Genomic DNA, 25,272 nt, shown 5'->3' on the forward strand with positions numbered 1-25,272 from the left:
ACACAAAAATATAAACAAACCATGTTTCCACACTGTATTGGTATAGCTGAGCGCACTAATACAAAGGATTTCGGTATATTGAAAATAAATCATTGCTTTGCAGTGAAGTTTAGTGATGTTTTACGAATTAATTAAGTGTCACAGTGTAAAAAAGAATTATGGTTCAGTGTGGGACATGCGGAACAGAGGATCACTTTAAATTAGTCACTGGTTTTTATTATTGCACCGTTTGTAATTCACAAAGCCAGGTATTCAATTATTACATATTTCACATATTACAACCATAATATGTGCATAGAATTCAAGAGACGGAAATAGTGTCTGACGGTAAAAACGATTTGATTACATACTCTTCTTCGATGCCTACACGTCACTCCCACGAACACGATAGCAATGTGTAGCCAAGATCAGTATATAATTCTACTGTCTTAAATAATTGAGTTCGTTTAATTTAAGTAACGTAGAAACAATCTAGAGAACTCTCGTAATGACGAGGCTACGTAAGTGATAAAGACTGACGCATTCTATATTTATTTGTATTAATTGATCCCAAGTGGAAGCTGAACTGAGTGTGAACTATGGTTTAACTGCCAAGATCGAAGAATAGGATCCGTTTGTCATTGCAACGAAGTTAAAGAAACATTTTTGTTTCCATATGTGTACAATAATTGGTTGAACATATAATCTCTTTAGCATCATCTGTTTTGACACCCAGTGAAAGCCGCTTGTAAATTTTAGCGAAAAGATCGAAACAACTGTACGAAGCTTCAGAAGCAAACGAATGCTTAGGCAGAAGATACATCTAATATTATTGGGCTATTGAATAAGGCTCTTGAAAATCAAATCTTTTTAAAAGTTAGTTAAAAGTTAGTGGTATCGTATTTATTAGTATTCTGCCCGACATACTTAGGTAATTCACAACGGGTTTACTGTATTTATTTTACAATTTTTAATTTCGCATTTTATTACATGAGTCAAATAGCTTTTGAATTAAAACAGCGGTACTATTTTACGCTGAAATAAATATGAGTGATGCGAATCTGTGTCGAATAGAATTTACCTTAGATAAAAGGAAAATTGATTTTTTTTTAGCATGCCGTTGAAGAAGAGCTTGAATTGGCTTTTGAGCCGAACACGGAGGCCTCGCGGGTATTCACTGCGGGGCGTGTGGTCGGATCCCAAAAGCAAACAAAAGCATCAGATCGGCGACTGCGTTACTACCGTCGCCTTAGTATCTACAATGACCTCTTGCGAAAACTCGTTGATGAGCTGATTCAGTTAGGCGCTCCACCCAGGTTAAAGGTAACAACCATTAGCAGCAAAATACCAAGCTAATAACGTCGACCTACAAACATAGCCAACTGCTTGGGTCAGAATTCGCAAATATGGTTCATTAATTTTACTATCAATTTGGAAGCCGACTTCTGGCACGTATGATGGGACACACTGTCTAGGGCATTGATGCGTATTATTACGGCTCGTAGCACTGAGTCTTCACTATTGTCGTCGACATTGTTATACAAGGGTGAAATGTCGCGCGAATAAATTTCGTTCGCACTGATACTGGTATATCATTATTACTGGAATATAGTCACTGTTACTAAATAGTCAATTCATATGCAAATATCACTTCCAGAGTCAAATTAAGCAGTAAATTCGACTTGAATTCTGCGTAAGTGTAGCTGCATGTTTTCAGTGAAAATTATATGATGCGTTTCTCCCATTATTACTATTTAAGGGTTTTCAGAAGTCTGCGATATAGCAGCTATTAAGTAGTTCTAAAGCAGATGATTCTACCATTAACCATTATTTTCAGTGTTAAATTAGTCAGGAATGATAGATGTTTTGTTTCTGTTGGAAGGTGGCCGTAATGGAGTTGTGGTTTAAATACATTGATGTTCTAGAAATAGACGTCGAACCCTACGGTAAGCTTCCACCATTCTGTCTTAAAGAGGAATTCGAAATGGCGGCTAGAAAAATTAAAGAAGATTCATTTGGCCTTAAGAAAGCTGTCTTCAACCATATCTCTATGCGCTACAGATCGTAAGTTAATTTAATAAACAAGTATCACAACTTTTCACAACCTGTGTAATCTCAATAGTTGAATTTAAGGTATCAATAAAAAATGCATTTATACATACAAGTGCATTTATGCATATATAGGAGTGTCAGATAATGACTTCATTATATATAATCGGAAAAGCACACTCTCCAGTCAAATTTTGGGCTATTGGCATTGCAAATTCCCAGGTAAAATTTGGCAGTTTATTAAGAGCACTGGAGAGATTTAGGAAGATCGAAATGGATTAATGTATTTACTTAAAAGCGTTTCAGATAATTTTTATATAACGCCTGACGACAATTATTTCTGTGTAGCATGTACAAGCAAAGGAATAAAAACTCCTGGTACAAACAGCACTCAGTACTCTGTGGATATAGACCAGTAAAAGCACCACGTATACAGGCGACGGGTCTCTCAGAGATTCTCAGTAGCTTGTCAACGGCCGGCCATGGTAAGTCCCTAAAAATACCTGATATCCACACTGCTCAAGAGGAAAGTAAACTTTCTTCCAAATCAGTTTTCAATTTTTAACAAAGATATTTAGAATTAATAACTAGTGTGATAGTCAATGTCGAAAATAATAGAATCTTTTTGTCAAAATCAGAACTTGTTTCTGCTTTTAGCACGCGTGAGTGGATTGCTTGCTCCCTCTAAATGTTATCTGGCATAAGTATATACAGGGTGTATTGCTTGAATGTAGACTTTTCATGAGTTGTTTTTAAGAGTTGTATCTAAATAAAAACAGAGTTTTCAATGATTTTTTTTACATATGCAATTTTTGGGTGCTAAACTTATTAAGTACAGCCTCCATTGACGTCGATTACATCCTCAATTCTCTTGCAATTCTGCACACCTTTACCTGATAGTACAAGTGAAGTTATTAGTAGCTGACAGCACAGTCGTCGTTACTCCACAATTTCTTGTACTCTTGGTTAATCATCCTCCACACATACTAAACACACGTATTCAAATTCGAGGTGTAAAGCGATCATATATGTGTATTCCAAAACATGGTCACATATTCAAACAGCTAATTCTGTATTAATAATTGAATATGAGGCGATGAAGCATTATGCTAAAATACGTAAAACTTTTATTTAGATACTACCTACCGTTGTCTAAAGTCGCACAGCAGTTTGCGGAAAATGCAGAGATTTTTTTTAGTGATTTAGTCTTGAGTGAACTTGAGCAAACGACGTTAGTCAATCCCTTGGCCTTAAGGACATCGGTCTGACTTTTATGACATATGATGCCTAACTAAGGTCGTCGTGAACCTGGGACAAAGTAATGATACTAATAAAATCAGATCTGTCATTAGAAATGAACTTTTGGCCGTCGTCAATTAACTTTGGAATCGGCAGTACTTTTTATCTGCCGGCAATTCTCCCTTGAGCTGTGCTAAAGCCCTCTTCTGCATCCTCTGCGGTCGCATATCTACTAAAAATGTTGTACGCTATTAATTCGAGGTAAATAAGTAGTTTATCATGTTACTGGAGGTTTGCTGTCTGTGAATAGATTGGATAATAGCTAATCTTGGCTCATATCCTGATGACGAAGCATAGCTGCTTTTCATGGCTGCAAGCTCGAGTTTTCATCGGATATTACCGATGTCGAATGAGCATTTGTTGTGAAACTGCGCGCGATGGGTCAAAAATAGTCTTAGTTTAGTTGGTAAACTTTGAAAAAAAATCACATTGAAAAGTGCTTAATGGTTGCGAATTTTTCGTATTTCAGAGAGCAACGATAATAGTATGTCGGCACTGTCAACCGAGAGCAACAGTGATAAAGGTAATGACGCAGCTGTTGGTGTGAGCGAAGCAGCCGAAGAAGCTTCGGGTTTCGGCTTTGGGACGCTAGAGGTGTGCGATTTTTCCTTCAACAAATCGTTCAAAAAACAGAGAGTGTATTTAATGTGCATCACGAAAAGAAATACATTATCTGTACGTAACTTCGGAACGACTTTGCAGCTCCATCAGTTCTGTCTAGACTTATCATGCTGTATATTTTATAGTTAAATTAGCCATAGTACTATATAATACGTATGGAACACTATTAACGTTACTTTCTAAAAAAATTTGCGCGTGGAATGTATTTCTTTATTTAATAGAGTGGAATGGATGTAGTGGATGAAGGTCAATCATTTGCTTTTGCGCACCACCAGACGGACATTTCCAGCTTGAACGTGTTAGATGTGTCAATGGAAAACAGTGAAACTAATATTCTAGATACAGCAAACGTAAAAAAAGTACCAGCTGGTGGAGATCAGGAAGCGGAAGGCATAGTTTCATCAAGCATGAACCGAGGTAATTCGGTTATGCAGGTGGAAGACGTGGACCTGACGTCAAACATTGCATACGTAAGTGATGTGATTTGATTGACTTTCCACGGCTGTTCAGTGTCGATGAGACAGGCAGGGAAAGAAAGCTGGTTCTAATCCTGATCACCTCAGGTCGCGACTAAAAATAAGATTTGTCTCCATGTCTTTTGAACTCCGAATGAAACCTGCTAGCCTTAAGTGACACTAAACAGAAGTGGTATAGAAAGGGGTCAAAGTTTTAAGAATCTAGCCTTTGGGTCGATCAGACTAAATAGGGTTACAGATAAGTACTTGGAGAATAGGTTAACAATCACTATGATTAAAATCATATGCAAGTAAAGGTAACAACACCGATTCCTTACAATTGTGTACGTCATCAAACGTGGTGCCAAGTGGCTTGTTTCTATTGATCTGCAAATATAATTGTGACACATATAAGCTATTTAATCAAATTCAGAAAAAAGGAATTGATAAAACCTTACAGCATGCATACTTGTTATTACTATTCACTGCGAAGCTACAAAATCAACAAAATATCATATTTACGAGCACAAGTCGATAAACCCGATACAGATGTAGCAACGTCTTGCTAAAGTATTAGCTCACCTAGCTATCGTATTTCTTTGGCGCAAGGTCTAGTTTACCGCATAAATTAATAAAAGGTTGGGTAGGGTGATATCTTGTAGGTAATCCTGTTGTAATTGGAATTGCGCGGATCTTATAGAGTAGGGCTAAATTATTGTTAGTGATGGTGATTTTCTTGTCGTACAAGTAGTGTTTAAATTATGTAGTATTATACTTTAGTTTTCCTTTGTAGTTCAGCAGCCCATAATCACTAGAAGACTACATTCTCGGTGTCGCCTGATACATTGCTTTTTTTTTTATCTGTTGGCTGTCGATTCTCAGAGGCTGAAATCGTACATGGAGTCTCGAAATCGGTTCTCACTTGAACACTATGCTGAGCCTGTTTTTCAGATGCATACTAGTTGTCTGATTATGATACTCTACCTGGGAATTGTTCGTGCTAAGGTCTTTCACATTGGTATACTTGACATTTACAGGCAAGTAAAATGTAAGCTCAGAAGAACAGAAAGCAAAGTAAACGCATAAATAAATGAACAAGACCTTAGTGATATGTTAAAATCTTTATTTTTATTTCATTACACACAGTTGTGACTTTATGAATCACTAAAAAACAGTGAAACAGAATTCATTTATATCAGTTATCTTCCAGATTTATTCGTCAGAAGGCGCTAACATACCGAGAGCCTCGCGATGGCGTGGCAGAAGAGCTATTGAAATGGCGACAAAACCTCTTCTTTAATATGACTTTGCCCGATATTCACCCAGTGCATACCGGCATGGGATCATTTGTCAGATCAACTGGAATACTATGTGCTTTGCTGGGAATACCTGAACTGGAAATGCCGCCCATGACCTACTTTATTGCTCGTATTGGTCTCGATCTAAACTTACCCGGTAAGTTTGTAGAAAATTGTTTGCCAATATTTTGTTGGTTGTAAAGTACCTCATGAATTTTCTATGGATGTTCACACGCTCATACTTATGATAACGGTCTGCAGACGTAACCTAGCCTATCCAATAATGGTTTATCAATAGAGATGGCTTGACCAAGTTACAATAAACACCTTTTCCTAAAAGTTTTACCATATTGAACGTGAAAATTCGCCGTAACAGACACGCTTGCCTCGTACAGCTGTATCATATATATATAACATTTCAAATAATAGTTGTAATAGATAGTAAGCCTCGCTTCAAATATTTCTCTTTATTAGGATGCAGGCCTTATTATTTTAAAGGAAAATTTGCTTATTCAATTTCGTTTGTATTTAAAACAACTTTGATATGTTGTTGGAAAAATGAGTGGTGTGAACGCTCAATTGAGCGTGTTGCATATATGTTAACTAAAACGTACGTTCCATAAGGAAAATTGCGTGCAACTTTCTTTAAGGTGAAATTTTATCAATGGCAGTAAAAATTAGTCGCGAATATAACCTACAGCCCTCGTGGACACTGGATGGTTCAGAAGAGTTTCCCCATATGACCGCCAAACCAGTGCCTCTAATGGAACTCGAGGCTTGCGCGGTACTGCTATTTGTATTGAAGTATCTCTTTGGCATTAACGGCAGCACTGAGTACGCCTCATCACTAGAAGCTGAGAAAAGAAGCCACAAGGAAGGTGTGGTAAGACCACTTTGGACTTGGCCTCGTGTTTTATATTCGTCAATAACGGCATCACATATAGCTTTAAGGTTTGCGTTCATGATCGGAATTCGTGGATTTTTTAGGCGCACTTGCTCATGTATTTTAAGAAGAAGTAGATTATAATGACACGCTTATCTAAAACGATCAATTTCGAACGGAAGATTTACGAGACAAATCTAATAATTTTATAGAAGTACTTCGTCATCTCACACTGGATGACGCAGTTGTCTCGGAGGGCGCATTTTCTTCGACGTCGCGGAGAATACTATAATTCTCGAGGACCAAGCGAATTTGAGCATATTCGAAGTGCCGCATACCTTGTACGTCATAGCGACAAACGTCGCGCAGGTAAACTGTCACTAAATCAACTTGCATTTAATGACTCATATAAGAACTGAGGGATATGCCTCTAGTCAATATTAGAACACCGGTTATACTAAAAAGGTGAAACTTCCTATATATCTTCACATCCTGTCTTCTTCGATCGAGTTACGTATCGTTCTGGTAATTGATTTCTCTTCCTTTTTTCATGTCAAAATTTGTTTGTGATAGATTTCTATCAAAGGGGAGTGGTTTCGCGTAAGTGTGCACGCTTTATTGATGATGTAGCCGTAGAACGAATGCTGTCAACGCCTAAATTATCTCCGTCTAGCTGGCCGTTAAAAAACGCACTTCGGACGCTTGTTCAACATGAGAGCCCAGCCGACCCTCTTCAGTAAGTTCCATGGGATGCGCGTTATGTAGAATTTACAATGTTAGTTAAGCGAACAATTGTATTGTAAAGAATGCATTTACGTACTTATGTTTACTTACGCGATTTTATATTTACTACAATATATTTTTTAAAAAACGTAGGTTTTGCTATCCTAGTGGAAGTATAGTGAAACCTTTTTACTAGGTAATGGCAATATGCATATTCATATTCATGTTCAACGAGTTTGTGCATTATTGTGCGATTACTATTCACTATTACGTTACTCATTCGTTCTAAATGAAATGCGCCACGCTGATAAACGCTTGGTTCATTATCTTAGTTCTGGCAATAGTAAGTTGGATTTTTGTTCCGCTTTTAAGAAAATTAATTTTTCAAGTCACCATATCTGTTCACATAATCTGAATTGAAGATTTAACGGAAGATGTCTGCATTTGAGAAATGGAAACAAAATAGTTTAATTATATTAATTTTCTCCATTTGTTAGTTCTTGCAACAATGTATATACATATTTAAAGTTCCATAAATGTGTATTTTCAGCCTGCTGGACAATATGTGCAACGATCAAGTTATAATAAATGGTACATCAGAGTTTCCATTGGCATTACGTTCTCACGCCCGATTTTACGTGGAAGCAGCTAGGTGAGCCTGATACTGAGTATAGCATACAGTGTTCATATAGTCTGATCTTTAGGGCTGACAAATGTTAGATATTCTACCTATTGTTGTTGATATCAAGAAATACTTTTACCTTTCAGGAAAACGAGTGAAGCAGCAGAACCATCTTTTATTGGGAATGCTCTTGCACCACCAAAGAACATGGTTGCTTTAGTGAGCCTTCTTGCAGAGTACTGCCTATGCAGTAGTCTTCGTCTACACCGCACATTACTACAAGTCGAGAAAAGAATAGCGCAAGCGTAGACCGTATGGTAAAGAACTATGTGTAGATAAATGTCAAGGCGTGGGGTGTGAAGCCTGTACAGTAACTCAAACAGTCAATGACTTCCTTTGAACAGTTGCTACATACGCAAATAATGGGAAATATAAAATGGAAACGGTTTCTAGCAAGGAGTGTGTAGTTTTAATTTTACACTGTATATCAACACATATTTTTTATGCAATTTCAAATTACAGATCTGATACAAAATATTCCAATTAACTAAATAAATTGTTATAATAACAATAATCACTAGTATTATTAATTACTCATAAATTATCGTTCTCTTTGTATGCTACCAAAGACGAGTGGATTTGGATAACTATTAGAAACAGAAATCTTGCGCCAACATTGATGTTGAAAGATTGCAGCTTTGTGCTAAGATAGGGGACTTGGATGTCGATCCCTGCCGAGTTTTGTACTGACTCCAATAGCTCTTCTAAGTTTTGAAAATGTAATTTAAATAATCACATGTTTCGCGGTAGAGTCGTATTACCGCTATTAATGCATTCTCTTTTGCAAATATGTAAATGACACTATTTCATAGTTATAAGACCTTTTTTCAAACTTAGTTACTCATGCACTGCACAATGACCAAGTAAATACGTGCAATTTATGTACTAATGCATTTTATATCATAGTGTTGCCTTTAGAAATGTGCACTTGAAAAAGCTCTACATCTCGGAGGCTGACTAAGCATAACTTCTAAACTGGTTTTAAGCGAAATAAATGAGTTGGTATCACTTTCTTTTTAAAATTAGATGTATTAAGTATTGTATTGTTAATTTAGTTTTTTTCGACTTACTTTTCAATAAATAAGTTTTCGTCCCAAATGCTCATCTTTTTTTGGCATGAAGTTTATATTTTTTTCCGTTGTAATAGAGCCAAAAGCGTACCTTTATACGAACATTGTTGGAATAACTGGCTAATTCTAGTCGTTGCTGTTGTTCGACGTTACAACAACTCCCTAAGTCCTCGAGGCATTAAGAAGCTCAATGCCCCTGCTTTCCGACGCTACCCAGACCACTTCTGGAAGATCACTATAACAGCAGTGAATGGCCTAAAACTAGAAAGGCTATAGATATTCTTCGAAACCAGGCATAAAATTAACTATTAATTATATATTAATTATTTGGTTGATTGTGTTCATTACTATCGTCTGTGCTTTGTGTCATTATCTGGTCCATTTTCCGAACCACAAATTTATAATTAATTTTTCGTACTTGCCAGATTCTGTAATTCTGTCGTGTTTATTTTGGAAAAAAAAAGTGTTTTTGCTCGCCTCTACATTACTCTCCTTCTGCTACTCTTCCATCAAGCATTCTGGATGGGGCTCTCTGAGAACCAGTTGTGGGATTAATAAAGGATTCTCTCTTTCTTCAGAGGATGTCGGCGTGCTCTTAGCATTGATCATCAACCAACCACCTCCGCTATCTACTGTGATTCCACCTTGTTTGGGTAAATGTACTACATTTTTAGGTCAACAGCACACGAAGTCCCCCGTGATAATGATTCTCTTGTGCCTGCTATGTGCACATCCTCCAGCTCCGAAAATCACCGTATAAATGCTTCCTCAGGTCTGTTAGGCGACAAGAAGCACACTTACAGTAGTTTTACTAGGTCAATGCCGGTCTAGAAGAACCTTCCCCTGTTCGTCTTATAGGATTGCTTGATTTACCCGTCCACCATATCGCTGCGTCTATCCTTTTATACACAATGTAGTGCCTTGTTGGGTTTGCCAAAAAGAACTGGGTCAGCCATGTACCTATATATTGTTCTGTATAGCAAATCATATCTAAACATCCATATACCGATTAGTATTTCATTGGAACATTTCAAACTTCTGATCTGTCGAAAAGACTCTTTTTCGACAGATCAGATTTGCCTGAACCTAGTATGGTATACGTATCTTCATTTAGTTGCGGTGTCCTAGCATCTCTCTTCCGATTTTTTTTGTGCTCTGTTATTAATTTTGAGGTTCTTGTTGTTGGTTTTCCATAATCCTCCCTTTATTTTGTCTGTTGGGACCGCTTCGTTGCTTTACTTCTCGATTTCCAATATTTTTTTTATGCTCAGGTCAATCAATTTGATTTTATGATCTTCAGTTTTACCAGCGTAGCAGAATGATTATCATCGCATTCTGTTCTTTATGGCACCCCTGGTCTTCCATTTTCTCTTCTCTACAGTCGTTTAGAATGAACCTGAATTTATAAGAGATGAAGTAAGTCGAAAACTGGATTCAGTCCTTAGTAAATGACAATGAAGGTTGCTAAGCTTAACTCAAAAGTGCATAGCATATATGCCCTTCCAAAACTATAACAATAAGTTTATCATCAATATGTTTGTTTCAGATGATGAATTACTTGTGGAGTGTTTTACACTTAAATCTCGAGAATATACATGCCAACTTTTAACCGGATTAATGTCACGCGCCATATAGAATAAATAAAAGAGAATAGAAAAAATAGAATGGCCTGCAGTGTTCTTCATTTAGCCGGCATTATCGCAAATTATCGAGTGATTAGCATAATCGCTCGGTTTAATCTTCAATGAGTATATATGCAAACATAAATATTCAAGCATATACACATTTCAAATGAAAAGGCCTACTAATTGATTCGGTCGGCAACTAACTGACAGAATAACATCATGAGTAATATTATATATTAATCGAAAGGCTCGAATAGCTTATACTCTGTTGAAATGTTATAGGCGACCTGCATAACAATATTATCTATTCTGTTCTCCGATATTTATTCAAACGTGTGCTACTGTGGCACTCATTTCTCGAATTTAACGATTGGACCTCTCAACAGGAACGTTACGAAGTTATTTGTAAGATTATATAAGTAGCTCGTCAAAGCACCAGCGTTCCTGTAACGATACCAGAGAAGCCGTCTAACTCCATCATTATTAAAGTGAAATTAGGTTAAGCGACGTTTCTCGTATATAGGAGTAGTTTAAATGATATTATGTGGTAGGACTTAATTTTATGCCAGCGGAAAATGCTGGTGTCTTCGCTTTTTCTATTTTAGATATGAGAAGGATTGAAATTTGCTGAGTATTAGATGTTTTCAAATTTTCATTTCTTACGATGACCTCAATCAGATTAGCGGGAAAGATTCGCGCATCGTCGGCCAATTATTCTCGTATAGAAAGGACGATTAAGCAGTTTAGTTGGCTTTGTACTCCATTCAAAGTATGTTGTACAAATGCATAGGGCAGGAGATGGACGGACCTGCATCAATCAGCCAAAAATGAGTTATTTAATTTGTTATTATTTAACATGACTCTTTTTGGGGAGTAATGGTTACCAGCCTGCTGCTAGAACGTTCACCTAGCCTTTGCCCATTTAACTTACGGACGAGCAAGTCTATCTATCGTATTAATCTAGTTCTGCGCTTCTGCTTGCAGTTGGAAGTAATCTATTCTTTTGCTTGGCTTCGATCCATACACAGCGCACACTTCCGTTGTTAGGGCTTTCAATACTCCAAACTTTTTAAACCACCGGCTGCATGACCTAACATGGTTTGTTGCCGTTACCAGCTAGCTAAGCTAACTGCCTAGGGCGAATACTCACTACCTGTCCTCCCACAACAAGCACCCTTCTTAGATGCCGAGGCTGACAAACCCTAACAACGCCTAGTGATCACCAGATCCTACGAATTATGAGTAAGTGTAGCGAGTGCAAGAGTAAACCGGCCACGAAATGCCGAAGCGCAACTGAGTTATATCCAATGGTGGGGGACGACAAGTTTTTTGAGTATAAGAGAGAGAGAGAGAAAGAAAACACAAAGAATAAACGAGTGGGAGAAAGAGGGAGACAGAGATACATCAAACTTTAGTTTGTTTGCCGCATGGCTGGTTCCTCCTCCCGTATGGCATCTGGCATAGTAGCCATCAGATTGTGTTATAGCTGTGCCTCCTGCGACAGAGGTGCTGAATTGTTCACGTGTAAGAATCCAATGTGACAATACACTCGACCATTGTGTTCTGATTGATTTCACGGTAGTATTCAAAGTTCTGTGTAGATGCTTCGCAATAGTTGCATTACGTCCTATCCATGTTTCAGAATAGTAAACACTGATAGTTGTGACTGTGTGCAGTGGTATGAGGATTTCGGGGTGCTTAATTAGATAAAATGTAAAGTTTTAAGGCCTTCGAGACCCTGCCTTGTATTACCTGGAAGGCCGTGCTTCTAGTTTGCCGATGAGGAAATTGTCTAGTAACATTGTGTTTGAGTTTTGTATCTTCGGAATACGAAATACGATCACACGGAAAATATTACTACCAACAAGCTAGTAATTCATTTTTGTTTATGCCGCTACCTAAAAGAAGCCTCGTTAGGTGTGATTTCGTTATATATTATTAGATTAATTAATGAGCTTGTTTATTAAAGATTTGGCGTGGTGTAGTTCCATGTCGCTGCGAGTTGTCAGTTAAGACGTCAGTTATGTTATCTTATTTCATAGCGTAAAGCGCGCAAGAAAAAGGCGAGATCCATTCGTTGGTTCGCTTAAACGGTCGATTCTTCAACGTGACGTCCACTCATAAAGAGAACCTGCCGAAGCTGTAATCTAAAGAAGAAGACTGATGATGTGCGAAGTCATGCCAGTTCAACCGGAGCCCGACGACAACCATAGGCACCATACACAAGGTTAGCTATGGATGTACATATTGATTAAATAGAAACTGTTTAATTTACGATAATTGGCTTCGTAGACACGTGTTTGACTCCATGTAGCAATAGATAACCGTGAAACATATAGCTGTAGTTTATCTAGTTCTTTCAAGCATGTATTTAAGGTTGCCTGAGGATTGTTGACATTTACACTAGTTTATGAATCTGTTCTCTCACAGAGGAATTCGAGAACTGTGTTACTCTATAATTGCTTTCTTATTGAATGTTCATTCTAAAAGTAAGTACACAAAGTGGGGTTCCTCATTGGACCCGTAAATTTTAATCGGAATCTACAGCTAAGAGCTAACAATATGCTGATCTTGTCGACGTGCCACTTGTTCACATAATTAAAACATGCGAGATGTAAAAGTAAAAATACATATGATGCGCCGCGAAATATTTCCTTTGTAAGTGTAGCAGATTATTCTGCTATATCAAAGCGATGAAAACAAACGCTCCCCTCAAATAGAATCGTATAATATGAATGTACTGCGTTAAAACAGGTTGTCCATTATAATGTGCTATGTGTTTTGCTTTTTCTGTAACTTTCTATTTGTTCTTTAGTTTTATCCTGTATTATAACTAAGTAATTGAATTTTGACGGGTTGTGACGATCAGTTTTTTAAGATTCAATTCTTTTACCAAAAGTTTCGCCATACTGGTAGAAAATTTAGCTGTGCTTCATTTTATCTATTATCGTCAAAATACAACAAGTTATTATTTGATGTCGTTTTTGCAGTGGAAGAGCTTCGCCAGCAAGTGGAGCAACTGAACAGTCAGAATCGTGAGCTCAAGCAACTTATCCATAAGCTCCGAGAAGAAAATGCCGAACTTTTGCGTAAAGCTTCGGTAGCACAAATGGAGGGCACAGCTAATACTGGTGCACCCCCACCACCACCGCCACCTCCTGTTGGGCTCATATCGCCTCCCTTGGCGCAGATTATAAAGCAACGACGCAGTGGCCCCAAAAAACCAAATGGGGAAATTAAAAAAGACGAAAACGACTCAAAACAAGGTCAGCTGATTATGGAAGTTGTAAACTTTTTGAAGAATGGAGGTCTGACGAAATCAAAAAGGCAACGTTCAATGACTCAACCTGATTTAAGTGCAGACTTAGCTAGGTTTAAAGAAAATAAGTTAGAAAAAAAGTTAGAGACAAAAGATGCGGCAGTTGACAGGTTCAGGTCTCTTAAAAAGCACACAGAAAGAGGAGAAAGTCTCACTAAGGAAGTCGATGCATTAAACACGTCGTTCAAGGAAAATGTGTTCCCATTAGACGCTGCATTGCCTACACCTACCTTCAACCGGCTAGGATCATACTCAAAAAAAAATCTGCCTGAACTCAACAATCAATCGTCAGCTCAGGGACAAGCAGAAAAGAACAACTGTTCGGTATTAGATACACGATATGGACTCAAATCATCATTAAGGGATGAGCCCGCTGAAATGGGATCATGTACACTGACTAAAGCCGGCACACTTGCAACTTCAAATTTTGATTCGCCAAGCGAATTTTTTCGTACTTCACGGCGGAACTCGATTCATCAAAGCTATTCAGCTAACAATTATGTTACGGAGAACTCCAACAATCTTGCAGGCTTTGTTGAGGTGCAGGAAGCACATATCACATTCGAGAAAAATCGATCATCGCTAAACTCCGACATCAATATGCGAGCCCCTTCTCGTTCGAGTAGGATCGCGAGCAGCTTCCTTTCCGAAGCTGAACATCGAGACGAAGAGGTTCGCGCTGCGGAAATGTCAGCATGTTCGAGTCCTAAGATTATTGTCACACCCGCTGATGACATAACAAACCCGACAGATGCTATTTTTAGAACAAATGATACCTTCATCGCGAACGAAGTTTCAAAGTCAGTCAACTCGCAACCAGAAGAAGGAACTCAACAAAACCGTGTTGTCTCTATGCTTCCCCTAAACGAATCACAAAAGCTCGTGACCGGCAACAACTTAAGACTTCCACCAGCCACTGCAGAGGTTGTGAGACCATCCATATTCGTTATCGCAAAATATTATATTCTTACGCTTAAATAAGCGCTTACGTATAACTATCCTTTTCAAGAAATACTATGCAACTATGCATGTAACCGATTTTAGAGAGTATCTATAGGCATAATTTGCAGAATGATTAAGAAGTTCCTGAAGGAATAATAACGATAGTAATAATGTTTGAAGCCAACAAAAATTAACACAGCACCCTAATGCTTCTATAAATCGATAAGTTGACAACATTTTGTGTATATGAGGAAGAAGATTTCACCAATTATTTGTTCCAATACCTAAAACAATATTGTAGTTTTTAAGCAAAACGTGATCATTCAGGTGGAAGCTGCGTTATTAACTTATATGCCCAATAACGGGTGACGCAAAAGGACTGTTGCGTCACCGTCACGCTCCATGAGTTCTTGCTGCGCCTTGTAGCATTTACGATCAGACCTTCAAACTCCTTCATGTTAACAATCTGGCAGATAGACCTACAACCGCACGCAACAGAGCTCAGTTCAACGGAGCTTTCGCAATTTGTCTAAATGCTGTATTAGGCAGAATAGCCGCATACTTATATGTTCTAGAAATATCATAGTTCGTTATTGATGCAAACTAGTCTAATACTTTCGGCCGCACGTTCGTGGATCACCAATGGCATTGGCTAGAACATCCTTACTGTCTGATCAGGACATTGCCGATGTACGGTATGATCTGAATTACGCAATCCGTGTTCCCACAGGTGCTCCAAATATCGGTGCATCCTTTTAGAAGGGTCGCTATTTCTATTCGACATGTTCGTTATTAAAGCCTAATCCTTATGTACCGCTTTCATATATATAGCTAAAGTTCAGTTCTCCTTTATTGTACCAATCATACGGTAATATTGTACTTCACAGATGCGTTATGGAAAACATAGGTGCGGAATATCTAAACCGTAGTTATTATCACAATTACAGAGTACGTCGCCGCGTTCTACTAAGGATAAACAGCGATTTTGGGAACAGGCTGTTACTATCAGCTTAGGGACGTTGAAGAACGGCACCAGTGTGAAGAGCGCTTCTTCTGAAAGCCGAAGTCCAACGCTCGAGAAGTTTCGGGACGTTGCCCGAACGACCGGGACGCGTAGTGGTGATGTATGTTCTAGTCTGCGCGCAAGCCTATTCGAAACAAGTATGCAGTGAGGGTGGAAACATTACAATTGTGGTATGACGAACCAAACCTGCCTTCATTTCCTACAGTGAAGCACATCAGCAGCTAATGAACGGAACACTAATTATTAAAATGCGACACTAAGTATCCGTAACAAAATTCGGAGTCATGGATGTCTCATATTTTTTATGGGACTAACAATTTTTGTGATACTATAATAATTGCAAATTACGATACTGTTTCGTGGGCTTTATGGAAAGTGACTAAAAAATTATCTTGCCGCGGAATGATGCAACGTTTAACATACGAGTCGTGATTCATGAAAAACATTGTCGCACAAACGCGAGACTCCATGAATAATCGAATGTTTCTCAGTCTTTATTAAATTTAAGTCACCTGCTTCTTTTCCTTGTTAAAGAAAATATGTTGAATTTATCGCAGATTGCTTTAGGGTAACTCCCAAATGGATGTGAGGATGAAAGAATTTACATTTACAGAGTTTAAACTATTGGTTCACAACCTCTAAAGCGGGATTTTTATATCCGTAAAATTCATAAAATCTGCCTTTCTTTAATTTACACCATTCTTCATTGTACTCTTATAGGTTAAATTGAACACGACGTGTAGCCAATCGAAAAATGGCCGACTGATCACATTAGCTTCTTCATCCGGAGCAATGAAAACCAGCCGTTCCTCTGCATCGCAACCTAATTCAGCGACGTCATTCAATGCGTCGGCTCCGTCCGTAGGAATTTCCAGACGAGCGGCCGCCAACATGAACAAGTTTCGAACTTAATACATAATGCTCTCGACTATAAAAGGCATTGCCGCGACAGACAAAATTTCTTAAGTTCCTAGAAATGTACAGTTATCGAAAGCTTTATAGGGCATATGCAATGCATAGCAGATTTAGACCTGTCAAACTAGTAAACGGTATAGATATGTTGTTTTTCTATCATGATCACATATTGTGGATTCAGTTGACATTATTTGGTAAAGATAAGATTAAGTTATTAAGCCTTGTGCGATAGCTCCCTCCACCCGAAACGCTTTAATTATTATCTTAAACGCTTCACTGTCCATATGTTGTACGAAACACCACATGAATAGTCAACAATTTGTAATTTATACTGTAAACTATGTGCTAACACAGCTCGTATATACGCAGCAAAGGCAAGACCGTGGCTTAACATATTTTCGTCATACATAAGCATTTATATAATGACAAAAGCCCAGCTATGAATTGTTCGCACAAAACTTCGCTGATTAGTTATCTATCTTAAGTAATATGCCTAAACGTAAAGATTTATACATGCATGTACAAACGATAAATCATGAGAGTGCGTTACTAAGAATACCGTTTAAGCACATATCGGCGACTAACAAGTCCTAGCAATTATACGAGCTACTCAAATAACTACTTTTTCATTTTTAATCTCAAGTAATCGAACGTTTCGGGTTCACTAACATTTAGGAGAGTAAGTAAAGTCATGCCACCGTAGTAGGTCGAAATGCTTACTACCTAATAAATAATAATACCGTAAGCAACAGGTGGGTTCGTCTTCTTAAATCTGTTAAGTAACACAACTGTGAAAATCGTGCATCATTTTCCTGCGATCAAAATAAATTGCGTGTGTTGTTAATAGTAACAGTTTTCATGTTTATAGCGATAGTTACACATATACCTATTCCGCGTCATTCCACTAAGTGTTAGTTGTAATTAAATGTAAGTAAAACTTTATTGACACATGTTTTATATTTATACTCGTGCCAACAAGCATATATATGAAACATGTGTCAATAATATATATACATATATATATAGGTACATACATATATATACCTACAATAGAAGAAGAAACCCGCTTTTGTAGGTTACCATTTTTACCTTAATACTGCAGCTTGAGATCCGTCCGTTGTTTGGTTACTACAGTTCGCCATGAGTGTGATTGACATCAGTGATGTGTTTGACAAGGTCGTCCGCCAGTTTGTAAAGGCCCTCAAAGTACTCGTCAGGCACATCCGTGCTCTCCTCATACATTCGAAACTGTTGATCAAATATAAACAAGTGTGACTCGTAACCTGTCTAGAAATTAAAGCAGCCTATATACTACCTGATGGTGGAATAGTACTGTATTTTTACTACGCCCATTACTAGAGAGCTGTTTGCTTTGGAATACTGGAAAAAAGGTCTTGGAAAAAATACGATTATTAAATTGAAAGGTAACTGCAGCTTCAATGTATTCTTAGACAATAACCTGTATAAAGCTCTTGGTCGAAGTTAATTATGCAAAATTTTAGCAAACGTCTTACGTAGAGCTATATTTTTTAATATATTGAACCCTTCAGCCAACCTCAATCAATAAACTGATTAATAGTCAATCGCTAAATCAGAAAACTTAAATTTCATCTCATCTAAAGTTCTGGGGAAAGAGGCTACTGTGCGACATAAGGCCACTGAAGTACTGATGCAGGCATGATAGACAATGAATGAGTAATTTTTAGAGAATAGTTTCTGCTGATGATGTTTTTTCAATTGATCAGCACTAACCTACACTCTATGCTAAAAAAAACTTCAGACACTTACCCGATAATGACTACGTAGACTTTCCAAATGGGGTACCAATTTATCTAATTTACAATGGTCAACCAGTGCGTGAAGAGCGTGCAATACCTTCTCTCTTACGTCTTCGCTGAATGACCCCAGCAGCCGCGGAATCATCTCACAGAAGCCAGCCTGTACCATACTCGGGAGAAGATCCACTCTGTACAACGATTAAATACAAAAATTAACCACTGTACGGTATATCATTCGCGTATACCACACGCCAATTTGGCAGTGAATTGTCCATTTCAACAGATATTTGTTTTGTTTGTATTTTTACATTCACTTACTCGCTATAGGACGTTTTTCGAGAATCGTTCTGCATTGCTCCCACTGCCTGACTTCTTTCGACCAGTAAATCACTGAGAAGAGTAACCACTTTTACTTTTAGTTTTTGACTTGCATCGGGTTCGGAGAACACCTGTCAAAATATCACTTAGCTGTGATAAAATATAGAGGCTTACAGATATCAGATGTTTACGAAGAAGCCGTATAACAGACAGTATAATGAGTATTTGATTACTAATTACTCAAAACATACTAAATGCAACTTGTATATGTAAATATGTTGCAGATTGATTCTATCTCTGGTATTTTTAATCTCGCGCTAATTTTTTACCGGTAATATACGTTTTTTTTACATTTTGACATTTGTTTCTAATAACAAATTAAAGAATTTCCTTCTTCACAAGACTTAGACTCTTCATTTGCTGCTTTAATTTTTTAATTGATATTTATTAGAAATTAGCGTAAAAAACCATTCAAACGCTTTCTCAAAACCTTTTTATATTACCCTTTATGGAAACATTCTGCTACAATTTCGTCAGTAGAAGAAATTTTCAACGAAAATCCCATAAAATATTGCCCACCTCAGTCCTTACAGGTTTCATATACATATGTATCAAAAATCCTAACGCCTAAAAAGGAAAACATAAAAAGTATATAAAAACGAAGGAGTTAGTCCAAATTAACATAGCGCTCTATAGAATGAAAAGAACAATTTCCCCCTAAACAAGTACTCACTCAATCTCTTCATCTTACATGCAGCTCTGTTTATAATAAAGCCATAGAGGCCTGTCAAAATCAACCCAATACAACCACTTCAGGGGTTTATTTAAGTCAGACGAACAAACGGACCGAGAAAGCTTTGGTGCTATAAGTTGATATATGGCTAGTTGCACTGAAGGTATCATAGGCATTCCTTACTAAACACTAATCACATTTTTTGATCTCGCACCTTTGAAAGGATCGTAGCACCTTCTTCTTGAAGAAAACTCCTCTGAGCTTTGGGAAACTGCCGAAGTAGGGTTGAAAGTGCAAATAAACAATGTGGGCCACAACCATCACGCAGCGCAACCAGTAAGGAATGAACTCCTCGAGCGTTCAATGCTGCAGCTTGCACTACAGGGTTACTAAAAAAACGTTTCAAAATGAAAATATAAGTAGCTCAAAGCTTATTCAATTTAGCGCTATAACTGCGAATACTGCGCTTTATATTGCACTGTCATACTAAAAACTCGATCCTGGATAGAGGGTTATTTATAGCAATTTTTTTTGGCAAGTGTTCACGAATTTACCCTTGAAGTGCTGCGCCTAAAGCTAGGGCCGCATCAGGCCTAAGGGTACGATCTTCTAATACACTCAAAAGATCGCGAACGCCTCCTCTTTTGACAAAGTCCTGGGCCACGTCATACTGGTGAAGTAAATACTCCATCTCTTTTAGACTGTTCTGTTTATCCTCCAAGGATAAGGATGCATTTCTGAAAGGAATAATTTAAGGAATCGATTTACATCACTAATTAAAAATAGTTCTATGGAAATTGGACTTATTCGGAGAAGAGCTACAATAGAATGATTTACTCCACTAAGAATATTTTCTTTGATATATTCGACCTTACAAACCAAATTACTTGTGGTGTGTTATTGTGATGTGTTCCACAGGCTAATTCATAAACGCCCAGCTAAGCTTAACAATTTCGCAGCAGGTGCTTTTAGACCGCCAATCAATTGTTGTGAGCGTTTACGTATAGGTGGCCCCTTAAAAATATACTCACCTAAATGTTTCAAGCAATTCTTGAATTGTGTGGCTTTCTAATTTCACTGGCCTGAGATCGAAGTCCCGAAATTCCTTCTGAATACTTGACATATCACGAATTTTCTCTTTCTCCGTCTGTAAACCAAAAATGAAAGAGTACCTAAGAAAGGTGACCAAGACCTTGTTGCCTGTTCCTTTACGAGTACTTGAATGCAGTATTTCAAGTAATTTGTTACCCTAATATAAACCAAGGTGTTCTAAAACAACTAGCATTATTTGTTCTAGAGGGAAATAGACGTAACAAACTATAGTAACAGGTTTACATTCACAGTGATCGCAAATACCACAAAATAATAGAGACCACCTTTCTATAAAAAAACGAACTAACTGCTATTGTTAGTTCGTTTTTTATCTTTTTAAAGGAAGAGATCCGAAATACATCTGCATGTTTTTAGTAAAGCGGATAATACCTAGAGCATTCTTATCTCTAGCGGCGGCAAACCAAATTACAGCGTCTTTTTTTTATTTCCAAGACACGTTTGTCTGTGCTAGTGGACTACCATAGCACTAGCACCTGTAGCACGATACAGGTGTTAATAAAACCTAATTCGACACGTGGAAGATAATATAGGCAATAGTCACTGACCATGTTAAGATTATCGCCTTCGTTTTTCATGCTCTTCAGGTACATCTTTAGATCTTCTGGGTATATTTTTTTCTGTAGCCTCTGTTCTGACCTGTCAAGAAGCTTGGCCTCTTTTTTGCCGGTTTGCAAGTTAATGCGAACATGAAGACCTCTCGGAATAGCTTCGTCCGGTTGAACCACCTTCCAATACTTTTCGGGCTTGAATACCTTTTGTGGGACAGCTATAGCAACAATTCGGTCCATTAATATAGTTCATGATATACCAACTTAAAGCATTAATATATCATCAGTTATGCTATTTCGGTGTATTGTACAGTAAATTCCGTCATTACAACCGCAGTGCCGACGGAAGTTTCCACTAAGTGTGCATGAAATTGCGCAGAGTCTTACATTTATGTGGTTTCTTTATATACATAAGAGAAAAAAGTTTGTCCGTATATATCGTGTAACTATCATACCACTGAAATAAGCAAGGTTATGCTCATATCAATATACTTTATACGGCAATTAATATATTCGATGGATTGTCTTATCTATCGAATATATTAATTGAGACATTCTATATAATAATAAGAGACAATCTATATAAATGCAAATACCTATTTGAGAAATAATACTTATTAAAATACGTACATTCAGTGGCAGAGTTAGTATTAGAATTGATTTCCGCGCTAGGTTGCGCGAGATTTACCAGTGCTCGCTGAGTCGACGACGAAGAAATACCTTGCATCAACAATATTATGCGAAGCGTGGATAATGAACCTATCCTGCAATTATAAAATTAATAAATCGATAATTTGCATAGCGCACATGTACACATAGTGCGTATACACATACATGCTTCATTTTTCAATCAAACTATTTCGTTTCGCGGAGTCCGTACTTGTACTTTATTCATTTTTGAACCGATCGTAAGCTGTGACATTTCAATGCGTGAATAAAATAAATCAAAGCCAATGGTCCGAGCTCAAATAAATTGAAGTACCCATAAATGACAGTACCGTTTTAAAGGATAGTATTTAGCAATCATAGTTGTGTAAATCCTCAAACAAAAATTAAGTCGTTAGTGTATTTAGCTTTATCAACAAATATCCGCATTTTAATTTACATAGGTCTCTTTACAGAATAACTTTAAAAATCTGACTTTAAAATTTAAAGTCAGATTTGCTATCGACGCGGTGCCTAACACTCAGAAGCTCGCTGTCCAAGGAGGTTTTGTCAGGAGAGCAGATCTCAGGTTATACGAAATACCTGTTTAGTTAAAACGTCTAACGCAGCGATGCTTGCAAACTTTTGGTTACCAAACAGCTTAATATACAGTGAATGGCTTTGGACAAATTTTCTCGAAATAGTCTGGACTGACCTATAAATAAAATGAACGAAACATAGCATTATGAATAAACGTAAGATACAGAGGAAAAGCAATTTATCTAAACAGGATTGGATTTCTCTTAACCTAACTAAGAGCATCGAAAGAAAAAAAATATTAAAGGATAAACGTAACATCAGTCATCGACGCCTAAGTATCTAAGTGTAAACCTTTTGGCAGGTGAAATTTAAAAGTATTGTACAATGAGCTAAAAGAAAAACAACTTCACAATTCAAAATTAATGATATATAAGTTGAAAATGCTCAGTTATCAATGAAACAAAAATTAGACTTGATATATATCTTGATAGTGCCAGAAAAATATTACGCAAAGTACAGGTACGAATGATACAGGTCTCCTTATCGACCGCTTGAAAGCAAGTGTCTCATTTTGAAATTTAAGAACTTATAGTGATTTTTCTAAACATATTCATAGCACAAAAATTTTTCAGCAGCAGACTGAATGACCGAACCGAATCATAAAACATGACTTCTATCCTCTTTCTGCAATATTTGGACGAACTCTGTAACAGCACCTATCCACAGAAAGAAACTCAGGTATTGAAAACCTTTGACCGATCGCAATGTCTTGTGTGTTGCTGCTAAAGTGAGCCGCAAACTGTCGATTAACTCTTTTTTCTATAAAGAAACAACATGGTTCTGGAGCACGATAGTAGTGGTTGGAAACGGCTTCGGCCAAGTAACTGAAAACAAGAAAGTAGCTATGACTTCTTTAGATCTGAGGAAGGAATTCGATAGCGTTAAAAGACAGTGACTGATCAACAGACTACGTTCCTCCGGCCTTAATAATTCTGCCATAAAACTATATCATTCATATAGTCGGAATTCGATATAGAACAAATCACTGTTTATAAATGACATACCAAGATAATACCAACCTAATCTCAACATAATAAAGTTTACGGTCGAGTATATCTTACTATACAAATAAAAGAACATTGTCAACAGACTTACAAAAAAATATATTTCTGTATATATATATATAGTCTCACCTCTTATATGGCATACCTTTATCAAGTCAATTGTAAGACAGGTAGACCTTTCAAGTCTTCAAATGAAGGCCTTGAGAAGTGCCTTTAAAACGCGATACCTACAAAGCACTGGCACAACTTGGCAAGCTACAAGTGTAGAACGATTATTCATGCAAATAAATGAGAATTAAAAATAAACAGAAGTTCCACAATTGTCTATTAAACTCGCTTCAACACGACTCAAAGATCTAGCCACCACCTTATTATACTAACCATCAAACGTTTATTTCATCAAGTTTATAAGCTTGTAAACATGAAACAACTTTATTCCAAAGCTTCTCATTTAACAAATCATTTTTCGAACAGTACTAAAGTCAGTAAAAAATAATAGCAACACGAAGTCCGAATTACTCCTGATTACTCGATTAATTGCTCATTTTTGGCAGTAATATAAACAAATTAGTAATATATAAATGATGTAACTAATTAGCTTAAAAATAATGTTGAATATAGTCTCTGTCTTAAATTTCTCTTTTACTATTCATGCTGTACAAAACATTATTTATTTAACAACGCACATTGCAAATTTATTTGTTTGTATAAAGAATATAACTCGCAAGAAGCTAAGCTCTGCAAAAGTAGAAAGATATGTACAAAATTAGCTGTAGATCTAGCCTAAAATGGAAGTTAGATTTGTAATTGAGGCTACTCCACCGAACAAGGAACTTAGAGTAACGTATTTGTCAAGTATCGCACACAGTTCATTTTCATATCCTGTGCAATTTTCTTCCACAGAACCTTGTAAATAAACCGCTGTCATTATAATACCTTTAAATTCTTGCTATTACCTCTTCATTTTAGGTCATAAAAAGTGTATCCTAATACAGCTCAAACTCTAACAGAGTTTGCTTGAGAACTAGTCATCAGTATTTTAAATTCGGTTTCATACATTTCCTAAAATAAAGTTTAGAGATTGCTACGCGTAATGTGCTACAACCAAAATACATTCATGGTTTGAACATTGGGCCGCCATTTATGGCGGCGGTGTTTTGATAGGTGTCACAAAGAACACCAGGAGAGCCGATTAAAAACAGCTGACCTTGAATCAAACAGCATAAATGAGATATGTTAATTGCGAGATAAATGTCTTGATTTAGAAAATGCACAGCAAAAGAAGTTGATTAAGAACAATCTGATATCAACCTTTATCCCCATGTTGTAACACCTCTGATTCAATCAAACGATTGGCTTACCACAGAGATCGCATATCTAATTGCAGCACTGCCAATCTGTGATAAATCCGCAACAGTTCCACTTCAGTTAAGCTGTGCTCGTCTTTCGTAAAGGGAACACACTGGCCCAGGACGGTTCTCTCAGAATTTCATCACAATCGTAGATTTCGATGTACACGTCGATCTTACCACACGAATTTTTAGTAATACAGTGGTACCTTGTTGGCATTGCAGTTCATATGATAATTTTCCATATGACAATAATGAAATGTATTCAAATTATATTCAATTTATGTTAAATTAATTTAA

The 25,272-nt window shown here is 37.2% G+C and overlaps 3 protein-coding genes across 12 annotated transcripts; 2 read left to right on the plus strand and 1 right to left on the minus strand.

Annotated features, from left to right (window-relative positions):
* On the plus strand, positions 1 to 8,503 carry TAF1B (TATA box-binding protein-associated factor RNA polymerase I subunit B). Of its 6 annotated transcripts, none has more exons than XM_086991686.1 (13): positions 3 to 248; positions 1,093 to 1,302; positions 1,841 to 2,043; positions 2,377 to 2,513; positions 3,797 to 4,002; positions 4,170 to 4,418; positions 5,286 to 5,440; positions 5,614 to 5,858; positions 6,352 to 6,584; positions 6,797 to 6,953; positions 7,158 to 7,320; positions 7,858 to 7,959; positions 8,076 to 8,503. In XM_086991686.1, exons 1-13 carry the CDS (start codon positions 159 to 161, stop codon positions 8,236 to 8,238), a joined length of 2,313 nt encoding a protein of 770 aa, XP_086847812.1. In that variant the 5' UTR covers positions 3 to 158; the 3' UTR covers positions 8,239 to 8,503. The 6 variants fall into 6 exon arrangements, 5 of the variants coding, with proteins under 5 accessions (XP_086847815.1, XP_086847812.1, XP_086847814.1 ...); XM_086991688.1 differs by having other exon boundaries at positions 4 to 248; positions 3,797 to 3,921; XM_086991687.1 differs by having other exon boundaries at positions 4 to 248; positions 1,862 to 2,043.
* Sil1 (Sil1 nucleotide exchange factor) lies at positions 5,510 to 25,260 on the minus strand. 5 transcript variants are annotated; one of them, XM_022806262.2, is made up of 10 exons: positions 24,985 to 25,260; positions 22,005 to 22,138; positions 21,372 to 21,592; positions 20,745 to 20,860; positions 20,268 to 20,450; positions 19,928 to 20,102; positions 18,981 to 19,111; positions 18,673 to 18,850; positions 17,974 to 18,132; positions 5,510 to 10,455 (listed from the first exon to the last, which is right to left on the minus strand). In XM_022806262.2, the coding sequence occupies exons 1-9, from the start codon at positions 24,996 to 24,998 to the stop codon at positions 18,013 to 18,015; spliced, it is 1,272 nt and encodes a 423-aa protein (XP_022661997.1). In that variant the 5' UTR covers positions 24,999 to 25,260; the 3' UTR covers positions 5,510 to 10,455; positions 17,974 to 18,012. The 5 variants fall into 5 exon arrangements, with proteins under 5 accessions (XP_022661997.1, XP_086847821.1, XP_022661996.1 ...); XM_086991695.1 differs by lacking the exon at positions 5,510 to 10,455 and adding an exon at positions 12,603 to 16,093 and having other exon boundaries at positions 24,580 to 25,257; XM_022806261.2 differs by lacking the exon at positions 5,510 to 10,455 and adding an exon at positions 12,603 to 16,093 and having other exon boundaries at positions 24,985 to 25,256.
* Positions 12,771 to 17,734, plus strand: LOC111250675 (uncharacterized). Its single transcript, XM_022806253.2, has 4 exons — positions 12,771 to 12,911; positions 13,675 to 14,927; positions 15,893 to 16,069; positions 16,690 to 17,734. The coding sequence occupies exons 1-4, from the start codon at positions 12,848 to 12,850 to the stop codon at positions 16,879 to 16,881; spliced, it is 1,686 nt and encodes a 561-aa protein (XP_022661988.1). The 5' UTR covers positions 12,771 to 12,847; the 3' UTR covers positions 16,882 to 17,734.
* Positions 25,261 to 25,272: the final 12 nt, after the last annotated feature.

The sequence above is a fragment of the Varroa destructor genome, unplaced genomic scaffold (assembly GCF_002443255.2).
Source record: "Varroa destructor unplaced genomic scaffold, Vdes_3.0 BEIS01000005.1, whole genome shotgun sequence".
Lineage (NCBI taxonomy): Eukaryota > Metazoa > Arthropoda > Arachnida > Mesostigmata > Varroidae > Varroa > Varroa destructor.

What these genes read in the sequence shown, in the direction of transcription:
- TAF1B (XM_086991686.1), top strand. Translation starts at nt 159, where the DNA reads ATGGTTCAGTGTGGGACATGCGGAACAGAGGATCACTTTAAATTAGTC. An exon ending in GCGCTCCACCCAGGTTAAAG is followed by an intron (nt 1,303 to 1,840) that starts GTAACAACCATT and finishes CAGGAATGATAG; the next exon opens with ATGTTTTGTTTCTGTTGGAA. An exon ending in CGAAAAGAAATACATTATCT is followed by an intron (nt 4,003 to 4,169) that starts GTACGTAACTTC and finishes TTTATTTAATAG; the next exon opens with AGTGGAATGGATGTAGTGGA.
- LOC111250675 (XM_022806253.2), top strand. Translation starts at nt 12,848, where the DNA reads ATGATGTGCGAAGTCATGCCAGTTCAACCGGAGCCCGACGACAACCAT. An exon ending in CCATAGGCACCATACACAAG is followed by an intron (nt 12,912 to 13,674) that starts GTTAGCTATGGA and finishes TCGTTTTTGCAG; the next exon opens with TGGAAGAGCTTCGCCAGCAA. An exon ending in CCGGGACGCGTAGTGGTGAT is followed by an intron (nt 16,070 to 16,689) that starts GTATGTTCTAGT and finishes GTACTCTTATAG; the next exon opens with GTTAAATTGAACACGACGTG.
- Sil1 (XM_022806262.2), bottom strand. An exon ending in GAATTGCTTGAAACATTTAG is followed by an intron (nt 20,451 to 20,744) that starts GTGAGTATATTT and finishes TATTCCTTTCAG; the next exon opens with AAATGCATCCTTATCCTTGG. An exon ending in CGAAAAACGTCCTATAGCGA is followed by an intron (nt 18,851 to 18,980) that starts GTAAGTGAATGT and finishes ATCGTTGTACAG; the next exon opens with AGTGGATCTTCTCCCGAGTA.